This window comes from Anabrus simplex, chromosome 7 (genome assembly GCF_040414725.1).
Source record: "Anabrus simplex isolate iqAnaSimp1 chromosome 7, ASM4041472v1, whole genome shotgun sequence".
In the NCBI taxonomy this organism is placed as follows: Eukaryota; Metazoa; Arthropoda; class Insecta; order Orthoptera; family Tettigoniidae; genus Anabrus; species Anabrus simplex.
In genome coordinates, this window is record NC_090271.1 from 121,416,676 (window position 1) to 121,439,491 (window position 22,816).

Below are 22,816 nucleotides of genomic sequence, written 5' to 3' on the forward strand. Positions count from 1 at the left end.
GTGCAGGGCAGTCCATTACAGAGATGTTATTGTCTTGTAACCACTTTGCCACAGGCCATGCATTATGAACAGGTGCTCGACCGTGTTTTAAGATACAATCGCTATCCCCGAAGTGCTCTTCAACAGTGGGAAGCAAGAAGGTGCTTAAAACATCAATGTAGGCCTGTGCTGTGATAGTGCCACGTAAAACAACAAGGGGTGCAAGCCACTTCCATGACAATCACGACCACACCATAACACCACCGCCTCCAAACTTTACAGTTGGCACTACACACGCTGGCGGACGACGTTCACCAGGCATTCGCCATAACCACACCCTGCCATCGGATCGGCACATTGTGTACCACTCCACACAACATTTTTACACTGTTAAATCGTCCAATGTTTACGACCCTTACACCAAGCAAGGCATCGTTTGGCATTAGCCTGCATGATGTGTGGCTTATAGGCAGCCGCTCGACCATGAAATCAAAGTTTTCTCCCCTCCCGCTGAACTGTCATAGTACTTGGAGTGGATCCTGATGCAGTTTGGAATTCCTGTGTGATGGTCTGGATAGATGCCTGCCTATACACTTGACGACCCTCTTCAATTGTCGGCGGTCTCTTGTCAGTCAACAGATGAGGTCTGCCTGTACGCTTTCATGCTGTACGTGTCTCTTCGCGTTTCCTCTACACTATCACATCAGAAACAGTGGACCTAGGGATGTTTAGGAGTGTGGAAATCTCGCGTGCAGACTTCTGACATCGAGTGACACCCAATCATCTGACCACATTCGAAGTCTGTGAGTTCCGTGGAGCGCCCCATTCTGCTCTCTCAGGATGTCGAATGACTACTGAGGTCGCTGCTATGGAGTACCTGGCAGTAGGTGGCAGCACAATGCACCTAAGATGAAAAACATGTTTTTGGGGGTGTCCGGATACTTTTGATCACATAGTGTATATGAGTAATTCTTGCCTGGCGCATCCACGTTGCGGGCGTGGGTTTCCTCCACATCAGTAGGCCGGTGTGAAGGAGAGCTAAATTCAGGCAGGGACCCGGCCTCACGGGGTATAACGTGCAATCCATGCCCAGGGTTATGGGTGAAGACCTTAACAGCATCTCAGGCAGAGAAGGAGACCTTCGGAATGGCAAAGATGGCGGATGAAGCAACCCATCCTCTCTGGGGAAAATTAGAAGAGGAAACCACTGCCTTGTGGAGAAGAGGTATCTTCAAAGGGTAAGGGAGTAAACCCCAAATGAAAAACCTCAGATGCGTTAGGCTTAGCACGTCAGCAGATGAGTAAATTTGTACTTGTTTCAACTATAATTCAAGCCTCGGATGGAAGTTTAAAAATGGAAACGGAATTGACAAGTCTCTGACTACATTTGCACAGTATGATGGTAATGCTGATGTTCTTGCAAGTGTTAGATCAGAGAACAAAACCCGATTTGGAGCAATAAATATTTTAACAGTGAATGAGAAGGAAAATGAATTGACTGACCTAATGGGGAGACGAAAACTCGGCATCCTGGGATTAAGTGAAGTAAAATGGAAAGGGAAAGGAACGGAGAAACTGAAAAATGTGTACACCTTGTACTGGATGGGTAACAGTAAAGAGAAAAGAAATGGTTTGGGATTTATAGTGAATCAGAATGTTGAACCAATAGCTGAAGTTGAGTAAGTAAATGAAAGAATTATAATAATTCACATACAAGTAAACAAGGAACTACTGAAGATAGTACAAGTGTATGCTCCACAGACAGTATATAGCATGGAAGAAAAAAAGTTTCCTCAATGAACTGGAAACACATACTGTTGGATGCTCATTTGAGAACTGACAGAATGGGATATGAGAATGTTCTGGGCCCACATGGGTATGGTGATAGAAATGGAGAGAAACTGTTGGACTTTTGTATTAGAAATAACTTGATAATAAAGAACACATGATTTATGAAGCCATAAGATCAGCCAATATATTTGGGATGTAGAGTATGGAACACTCATCTATTTTATAACAACAGACTGAGAATGGGAAAGATACGTCATGATTATGAAGATAATCCCCAGTGAAAGTATATGGAAGGTGATCATAGATTAATGATTGTGGAATTAAAACAAGTAAAAATCCCTAAAATCGTACAGAAGAAGAAACCAAAGATCAGGATTTGGAAACAGGAGGAGGAAGATAAGAGAATGGCATTCCAAGATTGTATAAAAAGGAAGTTGCCTAACACAGAAATACGAAGTGTGGTAGAAGAGTGAGACAATTTAAGACATACATTTGTGGAAGCAGCAATTGAGGTATGCGGGAAAACAAAAGCAAAGTTTAAGGGAAAGCAGACACGGTGGTGGACAGACAAAATAAAAAGGAAATAAAAGAAAGGATCAAGGTGAAGGAAGAATAGATAAGAAAAGCAAAAAACATATCAGAGGGATGAGAATAAGATAGAAAGGTTACATGTGGAATACAAAAGATTGAAATTACAAGTAAAGAGGAGTATCAAGGAAGCAAAGGAGAAATGTTGGGAAGAGTTTACCAATAAAATTGGGCAAGATAGTCAAGGAAATCAGAAACTATTATACAGAGTAATAAAATCGAAAATAACAAATCAAGAAAAAAATCAAGGCAATAGAGAGGGAAGATGGATCCATAATACATGACGAAAAGGGTCTTCAGAAGGTGACGGCAAAATATTTAGAATATAATGAGGATGACAGTTCAGAGGAAGAAGGAGATAAGAAAATGGAAATACCGTATTTACGCGAATAATACCCACACATTTTTTAAAAAATTTGAGGCATGAAATTGGGATGCGTTTTCTTGCGTCAAAGTTGGCATTTATTTTTTTCAAAATAAGCCTACCTAAAGTTAGGGTGCGGGGATTATTCACGTAAATATGGTAATAGATGGAGAAAAAGAAGAGAACCCAATAACATGGTCGGAACTTGAAAGGGCAGTGAAAGCAATGACCAAAGGTAAAGCAAGTGGAAAAGTCGAATTCAATGCTGATATGATTAAGGCAGTAGGAAGCAGTAGACTACAGTGGCTATACCGAGGCCTCAATGCCATATGAAAGGATGAAAGGATACCTGAAGTTTGGCAACAAGGAAGTATTGTACCAGTGTTCAAGAAAGGAAACAGGAAGAAATGTGAAAATTATAGAGGTATAACCCTATTATAACACGGGCTAAAAATAATGGAGAAAGTCATAGACAAAAGACTGAGGGATGTAATAGAAACACAGTTAGTGGGCGAACAATATGGCTTTAGATCGAATAGATCAACAACAGACTTGATATTTACAGTGCGAATAATAATGGAAAAAAATCTGGAAAGGAACAAGGAAATCATCTTCGTATTTTTGGATTTGGAAAAAGCTTATGACAGTTAAGAGAAAACATGTAAGGGAATGCCTACTGAAAAGGAATGTACCAAAATCATTAATTAACAAGATAAAAATGTTGTATCATGAGAGTAAAAGCAGTTTACTAGTGAGGAGTGGTGACCCTGGAACACTTTATACAAAAACGTCTCGAGTAATAAAGTGCACTGTCGCTATTATTGATTATTACATTGATGAATGAAATCATAAAACGTGTAAAACAGAGTATCAGTAGTGATGAAGTGAATGCCTTGGTATTTGCAGATGATGTGGTGATTTGGGGAAAGGGAGGAAATGAAGTACAGTAGAAGTCCGCTATAGCGAGTACGGCATATAACGAGAACTCCGTTATAGCGATGATTTTCTTCTGTCCCTTCAAAATTCCTATATTAAACTGTGCATCGTCCTTCGGTTACATCGAGAGCCCTATAACTGACGCATCCGTTATTACAAGCGATTAAGCACCCGCGATTTTTTTACGTTACCAATATTTATGCACCCCAGCGATGATATTGCATGTGATTGATTACTTTCAGCATCGTTCCCTCGCTATGTGTACTAGCGAGTTCTCTCGTTGACATTTGAAGGCGATGTTGGAGTCGATTAGTAACACCCGTCGACAGCTGTTCCGTAAACAAAATTCGAAATGAAAGAGAACAGGTTTTCGTAATAAATGCGTAAATAACGTGTCTGATAACGGTTGTTAACTCGTTAAAAATTAAGGCTGACTAAACGACCGCTTAATTTTGAAGCTAAATACTGCAATTAAGTAAGAATGGGATACACCTCGAGATATGGCAGAGTTCTTAATTGATTTCAGAGGTTAGTTCATATTTTGTCGTGTCTGGTTAAATTACGGAACGGCTATTATGAAAATTTATAGGGAGAAGGTTTTCATTTCTCTACTGGCGCTTGAAGTGTGTTTACATAATACATATAGTACGGTTAAGTTAGGATACGTGACACTGTTTGAATAAGAAAACTGAAACGCTTGCAACAAAATGCAATCGATCATCTTCGGTACGGTATAGTTTTCTCACTTCATGCATTTGCAAGCTCTCTCGTTGACATTCAACGGCGATGTTGGAGTTAATTTGTAATACCCATCGACTGCTGTTCTCTAAAGAAAATTCGAAATGAAAGAGGATAACACGTTTTCGTAATAAATGCATAAATAACGTGGCCGATAGCAGTTGTTAACTCGTTAAAAATAAAGGACTGAAGTAAACGATATCTTAATTTTAATGTTATATACGGAAATTAAGTAAGAATGTGATACACCTCAAGATATGGCAGAGTACATCACTGATTTCAGAGGATATTTCATATCTTCTCGCGTCTAGTTAAATTTTGGAAAGGCTATTTGCATGTAAATTTTTCGCGAGGAGGTAATAATAATAATAATAATAATAATAATAATAATAATAATAATAATAATAATAATAATAATAATAATAATAATAATCATATGGCCTCAGCTACCATGTGCAGACATTTCAATTTGACGCCATCTGGCTGTCTGCTCGTCAATTTCGACGTTCCGTTTTACTCTAGGCCCGCTAGATGGCAGACCGAGTAAACTGAAACTCTCTTGTGCGTCTATGGCTGAGATTTAATGAATTTTGTCGGGTAAATACCAAATGTGTCACCAAAGATCTTTTACATGCCGACATCGTACGACATGGAGTGTCGAATGGACTTTTTTCCGCCCTTCAAAAATCCGACTACCTCTTCCGGGTTTGAACCCGCTATCGTGGGATCCGGAGGCCGACACTCTACCACTGATCCACAGAGGCAGCTGCGAGGGGGTTATTTCTCTACATGCGTTTCAAATATGTTTTTATGATACATATACGGTTAGGTTAGGTGACGATGTTTGAAGAAGAAAGCTGAGGTGTTTGCCACAGAAACCTCTGGAGTGATACCGCATTTCTCCGTATCCAAGACTTTTTTTGCACCTCAGAACTTGAGGGTTGTTGCATTCACGGCCTAACATTAAGTTAATGGATACCACTGGCAACTACTGTGGTAACCACGCTGCTTCTTTTCACACACGCACAGAACTGGTTGACAAACGACCGCCTCTTTCTATACATCGCTAGCCACGACAACCGGTTGTATAGTGCCTGCGAGTTTCTCAAATCTGCAGAATGGCATCAGAACATGCGACCCTTTGAATTCTTAGAAAGGCCCTGGCTACTCAGTGGCAGAGTTAAAACGCATCTATTGTACTTGACGCTTGGTAAAATTAAGTTTTATAGACAGCAGGAATATTTTCATGATGGATAGTCGTATTGTAAAGATATGTGGAAAAGGTATTGCCGGCAAATTTTCAATGGGTTCTATTTGGCGTTAGTGTGAAGACAAAGAGCTAAAAGAATGCATACTGTACAAAAAATGCATTCAGTGGTCCACAACAAGGATGCGTCAAAGAAGTTGAAGATGAAATTGTGAGATATGTGCACGAAAAACCTAAGGGCGGAATGGCCATACCATGGCGCAATAAACATGTTCGTTGACTTTCAATGTCCGCGATTAGCCCTATACATTGCTAGCCGCTGAATTTGGCCGAACCCAGCAAGCGAGACGTGCATGTAGCGGTAGCTGGTTATATCTGACGCTGAGTAAAAGTAACAGTTTTATAGACAGCAAGAATAATTTCCTGATGGACTGTCATATTGTAGAGACGCATGGAATAGGTATTGCCGCCAAATTTTCAACGGGTTCTCTTCGGTATTATGATGCCAATTTTAAGTTAATGGTCCTTAAACCCGCAGAAATAAAGAATAATTGTGCAGCTGCAAAAAAAAAACCCGGCATGATGAAAGTCAATGTTCGGCATCTAAAAATATGTAGGCCTACTGTACAACAAGGCATTCATATGATTTTAAAAAGTACTTTTTGAGCCTGATTTAAATTTTTTGAAGGAAAAAGTGGGTTTCATCTTGGATTCGGAGAAATACGGTACTATATTTTTTTCAGAATGAAATTAAACACACCCTTTTACGTAGTATCAGATTACGAAAAATAACAAACAAGTAAGCCGTAGTGTGGATATCATCTGCGGAAACGCAAGTTTTGAACAAACTGATTGACGTTTTATACCGATTTTAATGTGCATGGGGATTTTATGACTTTTATACAAAAATCGGATATAACGACAATCCATTATAGCGAGTAAATTTTTCTCTGTTATGAATTCTCGCTATAACGAACTTCTACTATACAAAGGAGACTGAACATTTGGAATGAAAATCTGAAGGAGTTTGGAATGGTAATTTGTAAAAAGAAAACTGTAGTCATGAACTGTGGAAAAGAGAAAAAGAGAAGCCAAGTGAACATAGACTGAGAACGGTTAGAGAATGTAGAACAGTTTACATATCTGGGTAGCATTATTAATGGAAGCAATGAAATCAATCCTGAAATTAATAACAAACTAAGAAAAGGTACAACATTTTATCAAGTCAGAGAGCTTTTATGGGATGACAAAGTACCCAAGAGAACAAAATGAAAATTAAATAAACAGTATTTCATACCAATTGTAATATACAGACTAGAATCGCTGGTAATTAATAAGAGACAAGATAGTAAGATCCAAGCAGTAGAAATGACATTTTTAAGAACATCGGTTAAAAAGACAAGAAGAGGTAAATTCAAAATATTAAAATCAGAGAAGAGCTAAATATAGGACTGTTAGTACAGAACATACAGAAAGCAAGACCGAGATGGTTCAGACATGTAAAAAAAATGGGAAAGGAACGGGTAGCAAGAAGGGAATTGGAAAGAGATATTAAGGGAAAGAGACCAGGTGGAAGACCGAGAAGGAGATGGATGGATCAGATCTGGAAGGACATCAGACAAGCTGGATTGGATGTGGCGAAAGTAATGGAGCAGGAAAAGTGGAAGGACGGAAAGGAGTGGAGGAGGCTTGTTAACCACATGTGGGTGACTGGAGTGGGACGTGGATGATGATGATGATATATATATACAGTGGCGGTCACAATAATAGAGCCACCTGGCAAAGGTTTGGAATAAAGTGCAAATTTATTACTAGACATGTTTGTACTATGACGGAAGAATATTCAAAAGAATACCAGACCACAGGATAAAAAAATAGAGCCAATTGACACAAATATATATAATTTTTTTTTGCTATGGGCTTTACGTCGCACCGACACAGATAAGTCTTATGGCGATGATGGGATAGGAAAAGCCTAGGAGTTGGAAGGAAGCGGCCGTGGCCTTAATTAAGGTACAGCCCCAGCATTTGCCTGGTGTGAAAATGGGAAACCACGGAAAACCATTTTCAGGGCTGCCGATAGTGGGATTCGAACCTACTATCTCCCGGGTGCAAGCTCACAGCCGTGCGCCTCTACGCGCACGGCCAACTCGCCCGGTCACAAATATTTTGTACTTGATCTCAGTCTTATGAAATTTACATAGGAGTGCATTAGTACTCCGTGGGGTAACCCTTATTTTTGAGGATTGCCCTGCAATTCTTACCCATAGAGTCGACTAAACACCTGTATTCGTCGCTGCTGATCGCATACCAGGCTCTCTGGATTTCTTCCCAAAGTTTATCTAAAGATGTAGCTTTTGAGCGGTCAATTCTCTTGTCTACGATCTCCCATAAGTTCTCAATAGGTGATGCGTCAGGAGATTGAGGTGGCCACTCGAATACTCGATATGATGATCTTGAAAAAACTGCCTTATGATCCTTGCAGTACGGTTTGGACTGTTATCGTGCTGAAATTTCCATTTCAGCGGCATTTCCTCTTCAGCATTAGGCAGCATCACATTTGCCAAGATGTCTTTGTACATTTCTGTGTTCATTATGCCATTGATATGGTGTATTGGACCAATGCCGTACCATGAAAAACATCCCCATACCGTAACACCTCCGCCACCGTATTTCACAGTTTTTAAAGTGTACTTGGGAATAAATTCCTGGTTTGGTGGGTGGCGCACATAGACTTTTCCGTCTGAGGCAAACCTATTATACTTGGATTCATCGGACCAAAGGATGTTCCTCCACCAAATATTAGGTTTTTGTTCATTTCTCCGGGTGAAGGCCAACCTTTTCCGAACATTAGCTTTTGAAACATGTGGCTTCTGTCTCGCAATGCGCCCATTCAATTTTGCGGATCTCAGTCGTCTTTGAATCGTTGAGGTTGATGGTTGATCATCATTTTTGTTGCTAAACAAAATGGCTTGCAGTCGTGGTGTTGACAAAAATGGGTCTTTCATTACTTCCCTAGTGATGAGTCTGTCTACGCGAGGAGTAGTTACGTGAGGTCGCCCCCTGTTCATCCCCTGCAGCTTTGTTTGTTTTGCCAGTCTAATGGCGTTCTGGACTCGTTTTCGCGAAACGTGTAAATCTTTGGCTATTTGATTCATGGACATCCCACTTTTGAACATCCGGAACATTACTATACGCTCATCACTTGTATGCTTTGCTCTGCACATCTAGAAGAATGTAAACAAAACCAAACGTCAATTTACATACAAAATTCAAAATGGCGGACCAGATGAAAACACTGATTGAGAACGCTCTCAAAATGATAGTTAATATTACAGAAACAGGTGGTTACCTTAATAATGAGAAGAAAGAAGAGATACTGAAAGCGGTAAACGATCTTAGAAACTGCTTTCATATATTAACTAATATAGTGAGGGACAAGAACATCGAAATGATTGTTTATGAAAGCGAGGTTATGGGATACCAAAGAGAAGACGTATCAGAGGGAGAAGACAGTTTGATTCCGAGACAACTAGCGCCATCTGATGGCCACAACCAAGAACCTGCAAGTAACTCCAACTGGCAGCTACTCCCATCTAGCGGTCACACCCAAGAAGGAGAAGGTAGCTCGACCTCGGAACAAATAGCTTCATCTCCTGGCCACAACCAAGAACCTACAAACAGCAACAACAGCCAAATTCAACCATCTGACGGCAGAATGCAAAGCTCGCATTTACTTGAACGGACAACCTAGCTCATTCAGCAAAACAAAGCCGTGAACAATGAAACTAAGGATCTAGCGGATTTAAAAGAAACCGTAAGATATATGATAGACTTCATAACAAATAAAATAAATATAATTATTGAAGAAAAAATTACGCAGTGAATAGGAATGCAGTGCTTACTCACAAGGATAATGAAGTACTCAATAACAAAACAGACAGAAGGGATACGATCATAACTATAGAGGAGAAACAGAATGGACAACTGTAATAAATAAAAGAAACACACAAACCTTCAGAGGGACAAGGGTTCAAGATGATCTACAAGCTGCTGACAATCTTAAAGTAAACGCAACAGAAGATCAATTGCCAATACAACCAAGGAAGAAAATGTCCAGGAAATTAGATCCAGAGAAACTAAGACATATCGGTGATGAGACAGATAGAGCAAGGCTATTAGTTCAATGACATGAACTAACTGAAGCAGTGGAAATGTGTACAAGAACCCTTCAATCATGCCAAACTCACACGAAAGTAAGGAGATCACAACCATGGTTCAATTAAGACTGTTACAATGAACGGAAAAAGACCCTCCTGGCACTACATCGAGCGAAGAACACATCGAACCCGAGTCACCTGGTCCAATACGCCGAACAAAGAAGGAAATATAAATCACTAATCAAGAAAACAAGAACGGAGTACATTGAGGAAGACGCCAGGAGACGTGCTGCAAACGCCCAAATTGACCCATTCCTAGTGCTTAGGCAACCAAAAACTTCAGCAACAAATAATATCTCAATGGAGTCATGGGAAAACCATTTCAAAAGCATTCTCAACCTCCAACACCGATCAACAGCTTTTGAATTAACTCCAGTAACAATGACGGGAAATCACATCCCCATAATGAGGCAGGAAATATATAATACAATAACCAGAACACCTGAAAGACTCTCTACCTGTCATGCTAGACTATTGGGTAGAACTATTCAACACATGCATGCACACTGGGGAAATTCCAGAGCAATGGAGATTGTTAACAATCAAAATGATGTTTAAGAAAGGAGAAACTGACAATCCTGATTCATATCGAGGTATAGCCCTCGAAAATACATCATTTAAAATCTTCATGAAAATCTTAACAATCAGGCTATCAGAAGAAATAGGGAAGATGCACACTACATGCCGTAAAATACCTAATAGAACAAGTCCAAGATACATTAAGGCATCCAGGAAATATTTTGTAGTCTTCGTAGACTATCGTAAGGCTTTTGACCTTGTTGACAGAGCAACACTCATCCAGAAACTCAATTACCTAATAGGGGCTACACATCCGATAGATATCATAATCTCGAATATCCTCAAATATAACTATGTCCAAATATCAGACAACATAACCCTATCCAAAAACGTAACCCGAACAAACGGAGTCCTACAAGGTGACCCAATCAGCCCAATTTTATTCAACATCATGACAGCAGACATCACAGAAATAATCACAGATACCTCAGCATTGCTTATACTTTACGCAGATGATATGGCAATAGGCTCAGAAAACATAGAAGAGCTCCAAGAGGTCCTCAAAAGGCTCACATCATGGGCAGAAAGAAACGGTATGCAAATAAACCACAACAAAACTAAACAAATGACCTTTAGGAAACGAGGAAAACATGCGCCTAAAAATACAATAACCCTGCACAACAAACCTCTAGAAGTAGTGCCGAAATTCAAGTACCTTGGAGTCACCCCCCAAACTACTCTAACATTCTACAATATCCACGTCACGGAAAGAGCAGCCGCAGCAATAAAAGCCATCTACAACATTCAACAACCTCAACAAATATCATTGGGTACAGCAATGCTACTGTTCAGGACAGCCATATCACCAATAGCAACCTATGGGATTAGCATCACCTGGGAAAAACTCACACTCAGCGACCTGATGACAATAGAAAAAGTCAAGGCCCGATATCTCAAGAGAATTCTAGGCATTGGGAAGTCAGCCCCTTCAATGTTAACATATGTTCTAACCAAAGAGGACTAATTCATTGACGATATCAAAACACAGTTTTATCTACCAAACACCAAGCCCTACGCAAATGCACGCCAAACTTTAAACGAGAAAAGAAATGCCATTTGGTCTGGCTTCTATTCCACGGACGCCATAATGACGGAAGAGTGGAAGCAGCAAATTATGAGCTACGGCACGTAATTACACGTTACGCCACTCATGGATTGCACCACAGATTCTGCCAAACCAAAAACTTCCACCAGCCGAACGAAGACTGTATATGTAACCTGTGCAACGATCATTGTGAAAATACCATGCACAAAACTGCAAAATGAGGACAACCTCAATAATAAGAATGGCATTAGCATAGTTGACCATCTGTACAAAAACTGTTTTTGCACATTGTGCGCTTTTTATTTAATAATAATTTACAAACAAAATAATATTGTTGACAAATAATATTGCTAGCCCCCTAAACAACTGCAAAACATCAATTTGAACGGGCCTTCTGTAAAATGGCTCCATTATTTTGACCCGTAAGATTCTTACCTTTATGCCTCTTTTCGCACATCTAGCTCAAACGCTTCCTTTCGCACGACTACAGATAGCAGCGACGTCTTCCTTGATGTTGTCTAAAAGGGACTGACAACACGGCACTCATGGAGATTTTGCGAACTAATAGATATCCTAGTTCTTAATCCTGTCAATAGAGGTGGCTCTATTATTGCGACCGCCACTGTATATATAATCATTCAAGTCACATATACAAAGATAGGAACACGAATGAGAACACACAAAAGGACTAGCACAACGGATCAGTATGTGAACAGGAGACAAAGATAAACATGAAAATACAAAAAGACACGGGCAATCTTCATACAATGCTGATGTCACTTAATTTACTAACCTGGCCGAGTAGCACCTGTAGTAATAGTAAGTGCTGCCTGTTGGAGAGTAGGTTGAACTTTTCCAGCAACAGAACTCACAGGCACTTGAGTTATTTGTATTGAGGGTCCATGCACGGGCTGTGCAATAACCTGCAACAGAAGACCATTAACATTCTTATGGCCTGAAAAAATATAGCATAGAAAATAACTATCCCCACAATTAAGTGAGTACGTACCTTGGGGCCAACAGCCTGATGAGTAGAGAGAGAGCGGCTGGTAGTTGTAACCAACTGTGGAGGATGACCAACTGGTTTTAAAGGCAATGTGGTCGCAGGGTTGGAAACTACAACAGGATGCAAAGAAACAACTCCAGCTGAAGCAATAGCAGAGTTGGGCACGGTGATACGAGCCTGTGCTGGTAGGACTGTTGTACTTTGGTGAATCTGGCTTGGAGTAGAAACTGTCAAACGAGTTGTTGGCACTGGCTGGCTTACACTGGGTATGGCTGTGGGGCCACCAGATGTGACAAGCCTAGTCTGGCCAGCAGAAACAATCGTTCCTAACTGACTTACGGCAACAGAGGTAACAGCTGCTGTTAGTCGAGCCTGAACAGGAGCAGCAGTAGTAGAGACAGGCACAGGTACATTAAGTCTAGCAGTTCCTGTGATCACAGCCTGACTGGGAGTACTTGGGCGAGTTGGCACTGTCACTGTTCCAATACTGCCACTCTGGGAGAGGGCTGGGATGGATGGTGCAGCTGATGTCGCTAAGCGGACAGGGCTGGCAGGTGGAGGAATCCGAGGAGGTGGTGATAGTACTGCTGTCATCTGGGTAGAACGCTGAGTGCTTGTTGCCGTCAAAACAGTGCCCTGTCCAGTGGCACCAAGTCTTGCCTGACCTGAGATACCTTGAGACAACGTGATCTGGTGAGGCTGAGTGGCAATTAAAGTGGCCTGAGTGCATCCTGTGGCAGAAAAATGTGCAGTACCTAAGGGTGATGGGGAACTGCTATATGTCAGAGGAGCTTGAGTGCGTGCTGGCAATCCTTGGGTAATGCTGACACCACCACTGACAGCTGACTGAACAGACACTCCTTGTTTGAAGTAACTATTCTCTGAGATATGAAGCTAGGAAGAAAAAAAAAGAAGAGAAGTATTAGTAAAACATCATATATAATCATACTGCCAAAACAGACAAAATGTTCATCAAAATTACAATGTCTCACCCACAGTGGTCAGCAGCAAACAGCATTTGTACCCCAAGTTAGGGGCAGCTGAAATATCAAACCTGACTGTAGGTATAAAAGGCACTCCATCAAAGAATGAGACGCAAAGTAAAATGAGAGCCTCGGAGAAAAGGCTGCTGCTTGGGGAGCACCAGGGCACATCCAGAGTCGGTGCTGGATGAGACAGCAGATGAGCCATTGGGGGGCATGAGGGGCATGAGTAGAACAAACGGGCCTTGACTGGGCAAGATTCCAAAAAATCTACACCCAACTTGAGCCTGAGCAGTCTCCCAACTCCACAGAGTGCACCAGCTACACATGTTTCGAATGAAGATGAGTAATTGACCATCCATCCTGGTAAAGTAAGGTAATGCACTTAGTGAAGTAAGTTAACGCACTTAGTGAACTAATGAAATGTATGAAGACGTAATGCATTATTTGTTATTTCTATGAGTCTATGAATATGGAAGGAGAGAATAGACGTTGCAGGAAAAGATTTCATCTGTTGTTCACTGGATTGAATTCCCATTTTAGAAACATTGCGACAACAAAACTAGGTCGACCAGTAAAGAGCAATCATAACCAACTATCTTCTCCTGAGGACTGTACTGATTGCCATCGAGTATGACTTGCGTCAAAGAATTATGCAGCGTAAAAGACTATGATGAACCTCAAATACTAAACCAGTTGTCCACCTGTAATTCATGATACTGAAAGAAGCCTGCAAACCCCTCAAAAATTCGAAGAACTAGAGTGCATTTTTCAGAGTCCATGGATTGAATTCGTAGGTACTGACTCGAGAGGCAGGCACCTACTCCCCAAGCTCCGAGTAAATAAACAGCTGAAAGAACTTGTTGAACATATGAATGAGCACATACTAGCTCAGCACATCCAAGAATGCCACTCCCCTGAAGAGCTCCACTGTGCCGCCTACCCCTCTGGTGTTGCAGTAGTTAGATTTTTGGGACTAAAACCTTAATAATGTTATTGTTTTTTACGTCGCACTAACTACTTTCGATGGTTTTTGGAGACACCGAGGTGCCAGAATTTTGCCACATAGGAGTTCTTTTAGATGCCAGTAAACTTGCTGACATGAGACTGATGTATTTTTTTTTTGCTAGTTGCTTTACGTCGCACCGACATAGATAGGTCTTATGGCGACGATGGGACAGGAAAGGGTTAGGAGTGGGAAGGAAGCGGCCGTGGCCTTAATTAAGGTACAGCCCCAGCATTTCCCTGGTGTGAAAATGGGAAACCACGGAAAACCATTTTCAGGGCTGCCGACAGTGGGGTTCGAACCTACTATCTCCCGAATACTGGATACTGGCTGCACTTAAGCGACGGCAGCTATCGAGCTCGGTCTGATGTATTTGAGCACCTTTAAATACCACCGGACTGAGCCAGGATCAAACCTGCCATGTTGGGGTCAGAAGGCCACCACCTCAACCACCTGAGCCACTCAACCTGGCTGGGGGGACTAAAACTATGGCCTCAGAAAACTCAACCCAGTGGGGTTTATGATAATGATCCTCCATGGAAGAGACAAATCAAGGAAAAGATGGAGACCATCCGAGCAAATTGAGGAAGTCTCTCTTAGTACAGGAACAACATATCAAAGAAAGTGGGGAAAGAAGTTGAGAAAATCATTCAACCACTCAAAATATGGGAGCTAACCTGCAACAAACCGACAAGACACCATATACCCTAATATCCAGCAACTTACAGAACTTTCTACTACACTGAAAATATATAGAGAAAGTATGAGGAGTTGACAGGAAAGGAGGATTTTCAGGCCATATCAATAGCTGAATCCAGGATGAAACATGACACATAAAAAATTCCTGGAGGAGGTTGCAGATTATTGGGTAGGCGACAGGAACATGGAGAAAAAAGAAAAGCGAGGATTGATGGAAGAAATATTAGGACCAATTACACGTACTCCAAGAATGGATCCTGCTGGAAGAATGTCTTCAATAAGTGCTCATTTAATTAATCAGTCATCTATTCAAATGTATAAAGAAGATTTCATTTTATTAAGTACCAATAACTGGCAGGGAACATCTACATTCAGCAGCAGATGTCGAAATTTGAGCAGGGAGCTTGGAGCTCGGGTTTGTTTACTCGCCAGCTAAATTTAGAAGGAGGAATTTTGAAACGACGTACACAAAGCGGAACAAGGAAACAATAGAACTCCAATGGCCAGACCAACGGACAACATTTCGGATGCCTGGTGAGAGGCTAGAGGAGCTGCAAATATACGTTTGAAATTAGCTAAAGTAGAACAATAAAACTTTGATTTCCACCTATTCAATACTTTAAAAGCAATTATGAAATTAGGATCTCATCCTTATTTTATTGCTAAATTATTAAAAACATAGGACATGTTGAGTTTGGGTGTGACTAACATTCTTTTCATCCGTAAATTAACCAAATGAAGCACACTGTTGATTATTATTTATAAATTTGTTGTACTTTAAATCTTTAACGTACAATTGGGAACATGCATCATTTTCAAAAATATTTTTTTTGAAAAGTACACCAATGAAATAGTACGTAAACGTATTACACTGTGGTATGTTGCCTTGTTTTCTACCATTAAAAAAATATTTAATAGTGCCTTTCCGCAAGGCGAGTGAAACGGCCTCTGACGTAAGCGGCGTGCTGTGACGTCACGATCCAGTACCGCATGGAGCTCTACCAGCCGTTGTGCATCAGCCGCTGCTAAAAGCCGATTGTTTATTATTCATGATCGCGAATAACTTCAAAATGACAGAAGAAAGGTTCAAAACAGCACAATCAGACAATCTATCACGTGTAAATGTCATCATTCTTGAAAAATAGTGACTTTTGTGGCCGCAGAAATTCGCGGATAACAAGCAAGTTTGTAAGTGGCGTCTTTTATATACGTGCAATGTACTGTAACCCATAGTATTAGGATAACAACGAACCTGGATAGATATCACATCACTTTCAACATTTCCTTCTAGACTGATTCCCCTATTAAAGAATAACATTACATTTTCGGGCTTTCAGCATTAGTAAAGTAATAAATCGGATTTCAGCACTAACATAAACATATAGGTAGCATTATAGTACTAGACCGCTTCTGTGGTGTAGTGGTTAATGTGTGCCACTCCCGGAGTATGGTGGTAGAGGTGAAATCCCTCGCTGAGTCCGAGAGAAAACCAACCCTGAAGGATAAACTGATTAAGAAAGAAAGAAAGAAAGAAAGAAAGAAAGAAAGATCATAGTACTATAGGGCTATAATCTATTATTCCCAAAAAAATATATATATTTATGGTTGGGACAACTGGCCTACCCACTTCCGGGGCCCATGAAAGAGAATTAAATATCTTTGTGGAGGGAAAAAGTTAAACATGATAAAACACCTACATCACTATTTTCACCTGTGTGCAATTATGTTATTTATTTCATTAATATTATGATAATTATTATAATTGAGCATTGTTAACTTATAAGACCCCAACAGACAAGCATTGGTTTTGTGTAGAGTTATACATTTGTTAAATTCACGTTGTTTCCTTTCATGATGTACACGCCTATTCTTTGTTACATTATAGAGTATTTAGATATAGCCTAAATTTCTTTACCAATTAAGCTCTTCAATAAAGACATACATAACTGTCCCATGCCAAGATATATTGGTAGAATTAGAGCTGTCAAAATGGTTCATAACCCCTTTGATTTATTATCTTGACATGGATCACCCAAAGCATAAGTTAGGTTTGGAGAATACTTTAATAATCAGCATTATTTAATGCACTGTTTATTACTTTCATATTCCAAGATGTAATTGAAGCATTTAAATAAAGCATCATACATTAAAATTTAAAGTTTTACCACTAGAACAGCTGACATGGAAAAGTGATTTGAAAATTCAAACAAATTCATCTTACGTTAAAATCTTCAAAGAAATAAACTGTAGACTTTTCCGATGTATCACCAGCATTTCTCCAGCTCGCCAAAATCCATTTCTCCCTAGTTTTAGCGTCTTTGGAACGTTTATAAACAATTTGTTTGGTATGGTATGCGATGTGCTATTGCACATCGGAACTCTACACCATTTATAAGTTTTCTGCCTCACTGTCTGCGCAGGATTCATTTTAAGTCTAAAATATACCACTCAGATTATTATCCAATGTATAGACCTCGAATTTAACCATACTAGACACTAACGTAAAGTAGAAATACGCGAAGTGTATCCTGCTTCTCACAGCACACTATGTGTTATTTCGTCTGCTAATTCAGTCAACCTGTACGATGACGTCAGGCCAATGAGATCGCGTACTTGCGTGACGTGACATTTTCGTAGATTTTTATCATGTTTGGAGTTATTATTTGTACATTCTGATCACATTTTTGAATTCTGCATGCAATTTTGAATCAGATTAGCATATTTTTAATTAAAACCCCGGATCATGCATGTTCCCTATTGTTTAAATTCATGACTTGTTTTGAGAGTGCACTAAGATTTTATATTCATAAGGTACAAAGTGTGCTAAAGTTGACGCCAATGGCAGCAAAAAGATTTTAATGTGTATCCAACAAATAATTTTAGGATATTCAACAACTTCAACAGATTATAAATGTATTTATATCTGACTAACTTGTGACATTGTATTTAAAATTTAGAACAAAGTTTTTAAACTTTCGAACAATACAAATAGTGATATTATTTTAATAAGACGACGTAATAGATAATGTTTTATATTCAAAATAATTTTATTAGTTATTATGATTAAGTCTGTTAGCAGTTAAACAATAAGTTACAAATTATTAGAATAATGTTACCGATTTTAACCTTGTTAAAAATGTGTGTAGCTGAAGATGTTCAATAATTGAACGAAACATGCCCTATGTTTTTAATAATTTAGCAATAAAATAAGGATGACATCCTAATTTTATAATTGCTTTTAAAGTATTGAATAGGTGGAAATCAAAGTTTTTTGTTCTACTTTAAGTGACTTTCAATACGGAAAAATGACGATAGTATCCTGCAATTTGAAGTTAGCGTCGGATACGTGATGTGTTGAGCCAATGAAATGATAGAGCCACAGTCAATTTGGCTAGGCATTGGCCTATGCGAGTGATGGCCTTGATCGAGGATACAACGGCATCTTAGAGGAGGAGTTGATAAAAGCGTTGTGTCACAAGGTACAAGAATCATTCCATATTGACGGTTTTCACTTTACAATGGAAAAAATTATATGTACCCTCCTAATTCAATACAAAACATAATTCCATCATCAGATGGAGCAATAAAATTTAAACATGTTTCAACTCGTTTGAGCCATCTTCAGTGATATATGGGCGGGGTGTGTGTGTGTGGGTGTGTGTGTGTGTGTGTGTGTGTATAGTAATCTACATAATACAAGCTAAAAATATGCTAAAAACATAATGAAGGAACAAATGAAAAACAAAAGAGACAGACGGAAATGAAAACAATAATAATATACAATATTTACATCACTAAACCAAACAAAAGCCCATGGCACTACAGCCCTTAAAGGGCCTAGGCCTACCAAGCGACCGCTGCTCAGCCCGAAGGCCTACAGATTACGAGGTGTCGTGTGGTCAGCACGACTAATCCTCTCGGCCGCTATTCTTGGCTTTCTAGACCGGGGCCGCTATCTCACCATCAGATAGCTCCTCAATTCTAATCACGTAGGATGAGTGGACCTCGAACCTGCCCTCAGGTCCAGGTAAAAATCCCTGACCTGGCCGGGAATCGAACCCGGGGCCTCCAGGTAAGAGGCAGGCGCGCTACTCCTACACCATGGGGCCGGCATTTACATCACTAGATGCAGCAATAAATAACTCACTGACACAAAAGGGTTAATATAAAACATAACTGAATCCAAAAATGTGCTAAACCTAAGAAAATAAAATAATAGATAAACAGAAACGAAACAATAAGTACTAAAAGTGAGGTTGCGTACCTCTTAGAGACTAAAATTTTTTACGTTCGATAACAATTCAAAAACAGGACGAAATCACTGTGTTGAAAATTCAGGCTGACAGTCTGTCTTTGTAGAAACACCATACCACGAATGACAGAGAGGAATTAAAAAGCTTGAGAAACCAAGTTTGAGAGGAAACAACGTGCCAGGTGAAATGTATGTGATAAGTGATGGAAAAACGCCAATAAATTTAAAATTTTAGAATAGCAGCATTCTCAATTTAGTGGTCCCGTTCTTGAAGATTATTTCCAAAGTTGGCTAGGCATTTTTGCCTTATTTTAAATGGTCGGAAGGGCAGCAACAAAATTGAGAAGCTGTGTTAGAGAAGTAAGAAGTGCCTGGTAAACTGAAAGTGACCATAGTGGAAACCGTCAATGAAGTTACAATCTGTATTGGAAAAAAACGAGGTTGTGTGAGAAACTTGGGCTGATAAGTAAAAAGTTGAAAATGGGTGTGAAGAAAACGTTAAACTTACGGCACTTATCCGCCAGTTCATTCCCCGCAATCGCTACATGCACAATTTATGACATTCATTTCCGTGTTGATGTTTGACTTATATGATAGGAATCAGTTGAGGGATGTTCCACCATTCAACACTTGATATAATCTGTATCATTTACACCTTTAATAAATGAAGACTAGTTTTGATTTCATGACAGAACAAATATCTCTAGCTGGTACATTCACAGGTGTAGGTAATCAAAATTACCACTTCTTTTGCAGCTTTGATTCCAAGAGAATCAAAACTAATCTTAATTTATTAAAGGTATAAATGGTACAGAATTATATAAACTGTTGAATGGTGGAATATCCTTCGACAGATTCCTATCATATAAATCCCTACATGTCACAAGAAAGTGATTCTGGTACCAGCATCAAATAACCTGGCCAGGTCATGAATCTGCTGTACCAGTGGATGTTGTGGGAAACAGGTGTCAACAGATTGCAGAGGCTTATTGAGTCGATACACATGAGAAAGTGGTCTCTATTGTCACGCAGCGCGAACTGCAGAGCTTCTAAGATGGCGAAAAGTTTCACAGTAAACATACTACAGGCACTAGGAAGCAAGATCTACATGCTAATATTATCAGACATCAAAAAGCATCCTACGTTTTCTCTGATCTTAGAACCTTCCGTAAAGGGACAACTCGCAGCCGGATACTGGTAAATGATGTCTTGGGAATACCTTTGATGAACAGAGGCATCTACGGAGTAGATCCAGCCCTATATCCAGCTACGGAACTAGCCACGGAGGTACCTTGCTAGCACGCTTTACTGAAGACAATCACTGATAGCCACATTTAACTCATGACACAAGCTGTCAATTCGAATCCGAACCGGCCGTGTGGCATTCGGCCAGTTTTGGTACCTCTGGTGGTATTGGGTACTGAAGATGCATTAAAAGCTTGGATATCGATACGTAGATAGCCTAGGTAGAGAAATGTCTTTATTGGCGTAGTTAAGGGCATTATACTTCTCTTACACTAAACCACTGTTGTGGTATTTCAGGAATTTTGGCAGTGTACGTGAGGAGTATCTACTGCTGCCTTATTCGTAGAGGTGGAACTTCCGATTCGGTGAGTAGGCTGGGAATCTGGCTAGTACGGAAAACTCCGCTTGCCAACAAATGAGAACGCTATGCAAAGCAAAGCCTTCTTCACATAGCTTCTAATTATGACAGATATCAACGTATGAACGTATGATTGTACAATATGGTTTGAAATGTCAAACTAAATCCATTAGCATGCATAACTAAATTTTGACAGTTTTACATTTATAGAGTTTTGATCTAACATGCCTAAACTATTTTATTTGAGATTGATAATGCAAGAAAATGTTCCCACATTAATGTGTAAAAATAAGAAATAAAAATGGCTTTATGTAGATCATAGTTCTCACCTGTGTAGCAGATATAGTTTTCTGTGTGGATGTATGCAACAACTGTGGTCTTGGAGCTTGACTAACTTGAGGTGTAACTGGTTTAGCTGTAACTGTAAATATAATATATATGAACATTTTATATAATACTCTTGGCACTAAAACGTTATCTTCTGCTTCGACTAACTAAAGTACTTACCTGTCATGGAAGTTGGGCGTCCCTGAGTATAAGTGGGTATAGTAGTGATAGGAGCCCGTGGTCGAGGAGAGACAGCCTTAGGGACAGCCACAGCAGGAATGGATGGCTGTGGTGTTGCACCACTCAACCAGGTAGTACCTGAAGTGGCCGGGCTTGACACACGAGGTGCTGTAAGCGAGCTAGGACCAAGACCTCTAAGACCTGATACAAAACTGCAAAGATATTCCAAGTCAGAGGCTATGCAGTTATTGAAAATATACTACTGTATTAATATGGAATGCTTACAGAATGTCATAATTAAAAGAGAGAAAAACATTATAGCAAATGTTCGGCCTTCCCTTAATTGATTGGGCCGATTAGTATATTTAACTGTTATTGCATAGTTCATAACGAAATTTTGCATTACATGAAGGAAAGAAAAGAACAATACTTATTTATGTACCAAAGCAACAAGATAAGCATTTCTTGTAGAACACATACATTACCATATGTAATGGTACTGTATGATTTCACAGCTCTCAGCCAGTATCTTTATCATATTATTCACATTATACAATGAAATGCCAAGAAAATGCCATGAAATGTGTATGTCAAAGATAATAGTAGCTGGCAACACCGGAAACTGGAAACAACTGGTAGTCGGACCCAGCCTGGCAGGGGAGGAGGGAAAGGCATCCCAGGTCATCATGAAGCTGGTGATATAATTAATGAAAAACTGTATGTATGACCTAACTCACATAATCTTCGAAAGGAATGTTAGGCCATCTAAATTTCGGAACTCCACCATAGTCCCTTTAACAAAGAAAGCAAATGTGACCAACTGTAGTTGTACAAAATAATTTGTTTTTGCTAGTTGCTTTACGTCGCACCAACACAGATAGGTCTTATGGCAACGATGGGACAGGAAAGGGCTAGGAGTGGGAAGGAAGCGGCCGTGGCCTTAATTAGGTACAGCCCCAACATTTGCCTGGTGTGAAAATGGGAAACCACGGAAAACCATTTTCAGGGCAGCGGACAGTGGGGTTCAAACCTACTATCTCCTGAATACTGGACACTGGCCACACTTTAGCGACTGCAGCTATTGAGCTTGGTACAAAATAATTACCTTATTTACTCGCGTATTTGACCCACCCTTTTTTCCCCATCCCACATTTACAGCCAAGTAGGGGAGGGGGGTGGGGAGGGGATTCCAATATGTGATAACCTCAAATTTTGTGCAGTGAACACATGACTTCTAGGCTATAAAGAGCTATAAATTGTACATGTTAACATTCAACACTATACAAACAAACGTATTCTGAGCTTTCCTGGCT

General features: G+C 39.9%; 1 protein-coding gene across 2 annotated transcripts in view; it reads right to left on the minus strand.

The window, feature by feature from the left end:
* Positions 1 to 22,816, minus strand: part of Sap130 (Sin3A-associated protein 130) — a 284,469-nt gene that overhangs the window by 141,580 nt on the left and 120,073 nt on the right. For both annotated transcript variants that reach the window (XM_067151303.2, XM_067151302.2), the window contains exons 6-9: positions 21,504 to 21,715; positions 21,326 to 21,417; positions 12,457 to 13,347; positions 12,241 to 12,370 (exon numbers count right to left, since the gene is read on the minus strand). In XM_067151303.2, coding sequence (XP_067007404.2) covers positions 12,241 to 12,370; positions 12,457 to 13,347; positions 21,326 to 21,417; positions 21,504 to 21,715 — 1,325 coding nt within the window. The remainder of the gene's footprint in view (positions 1 to 12,240; positions 12,371 to 12,456; positions 13,348 to 21,325; positions 21,418 to 21,503; positions 21,716 to 22,816) is intronic.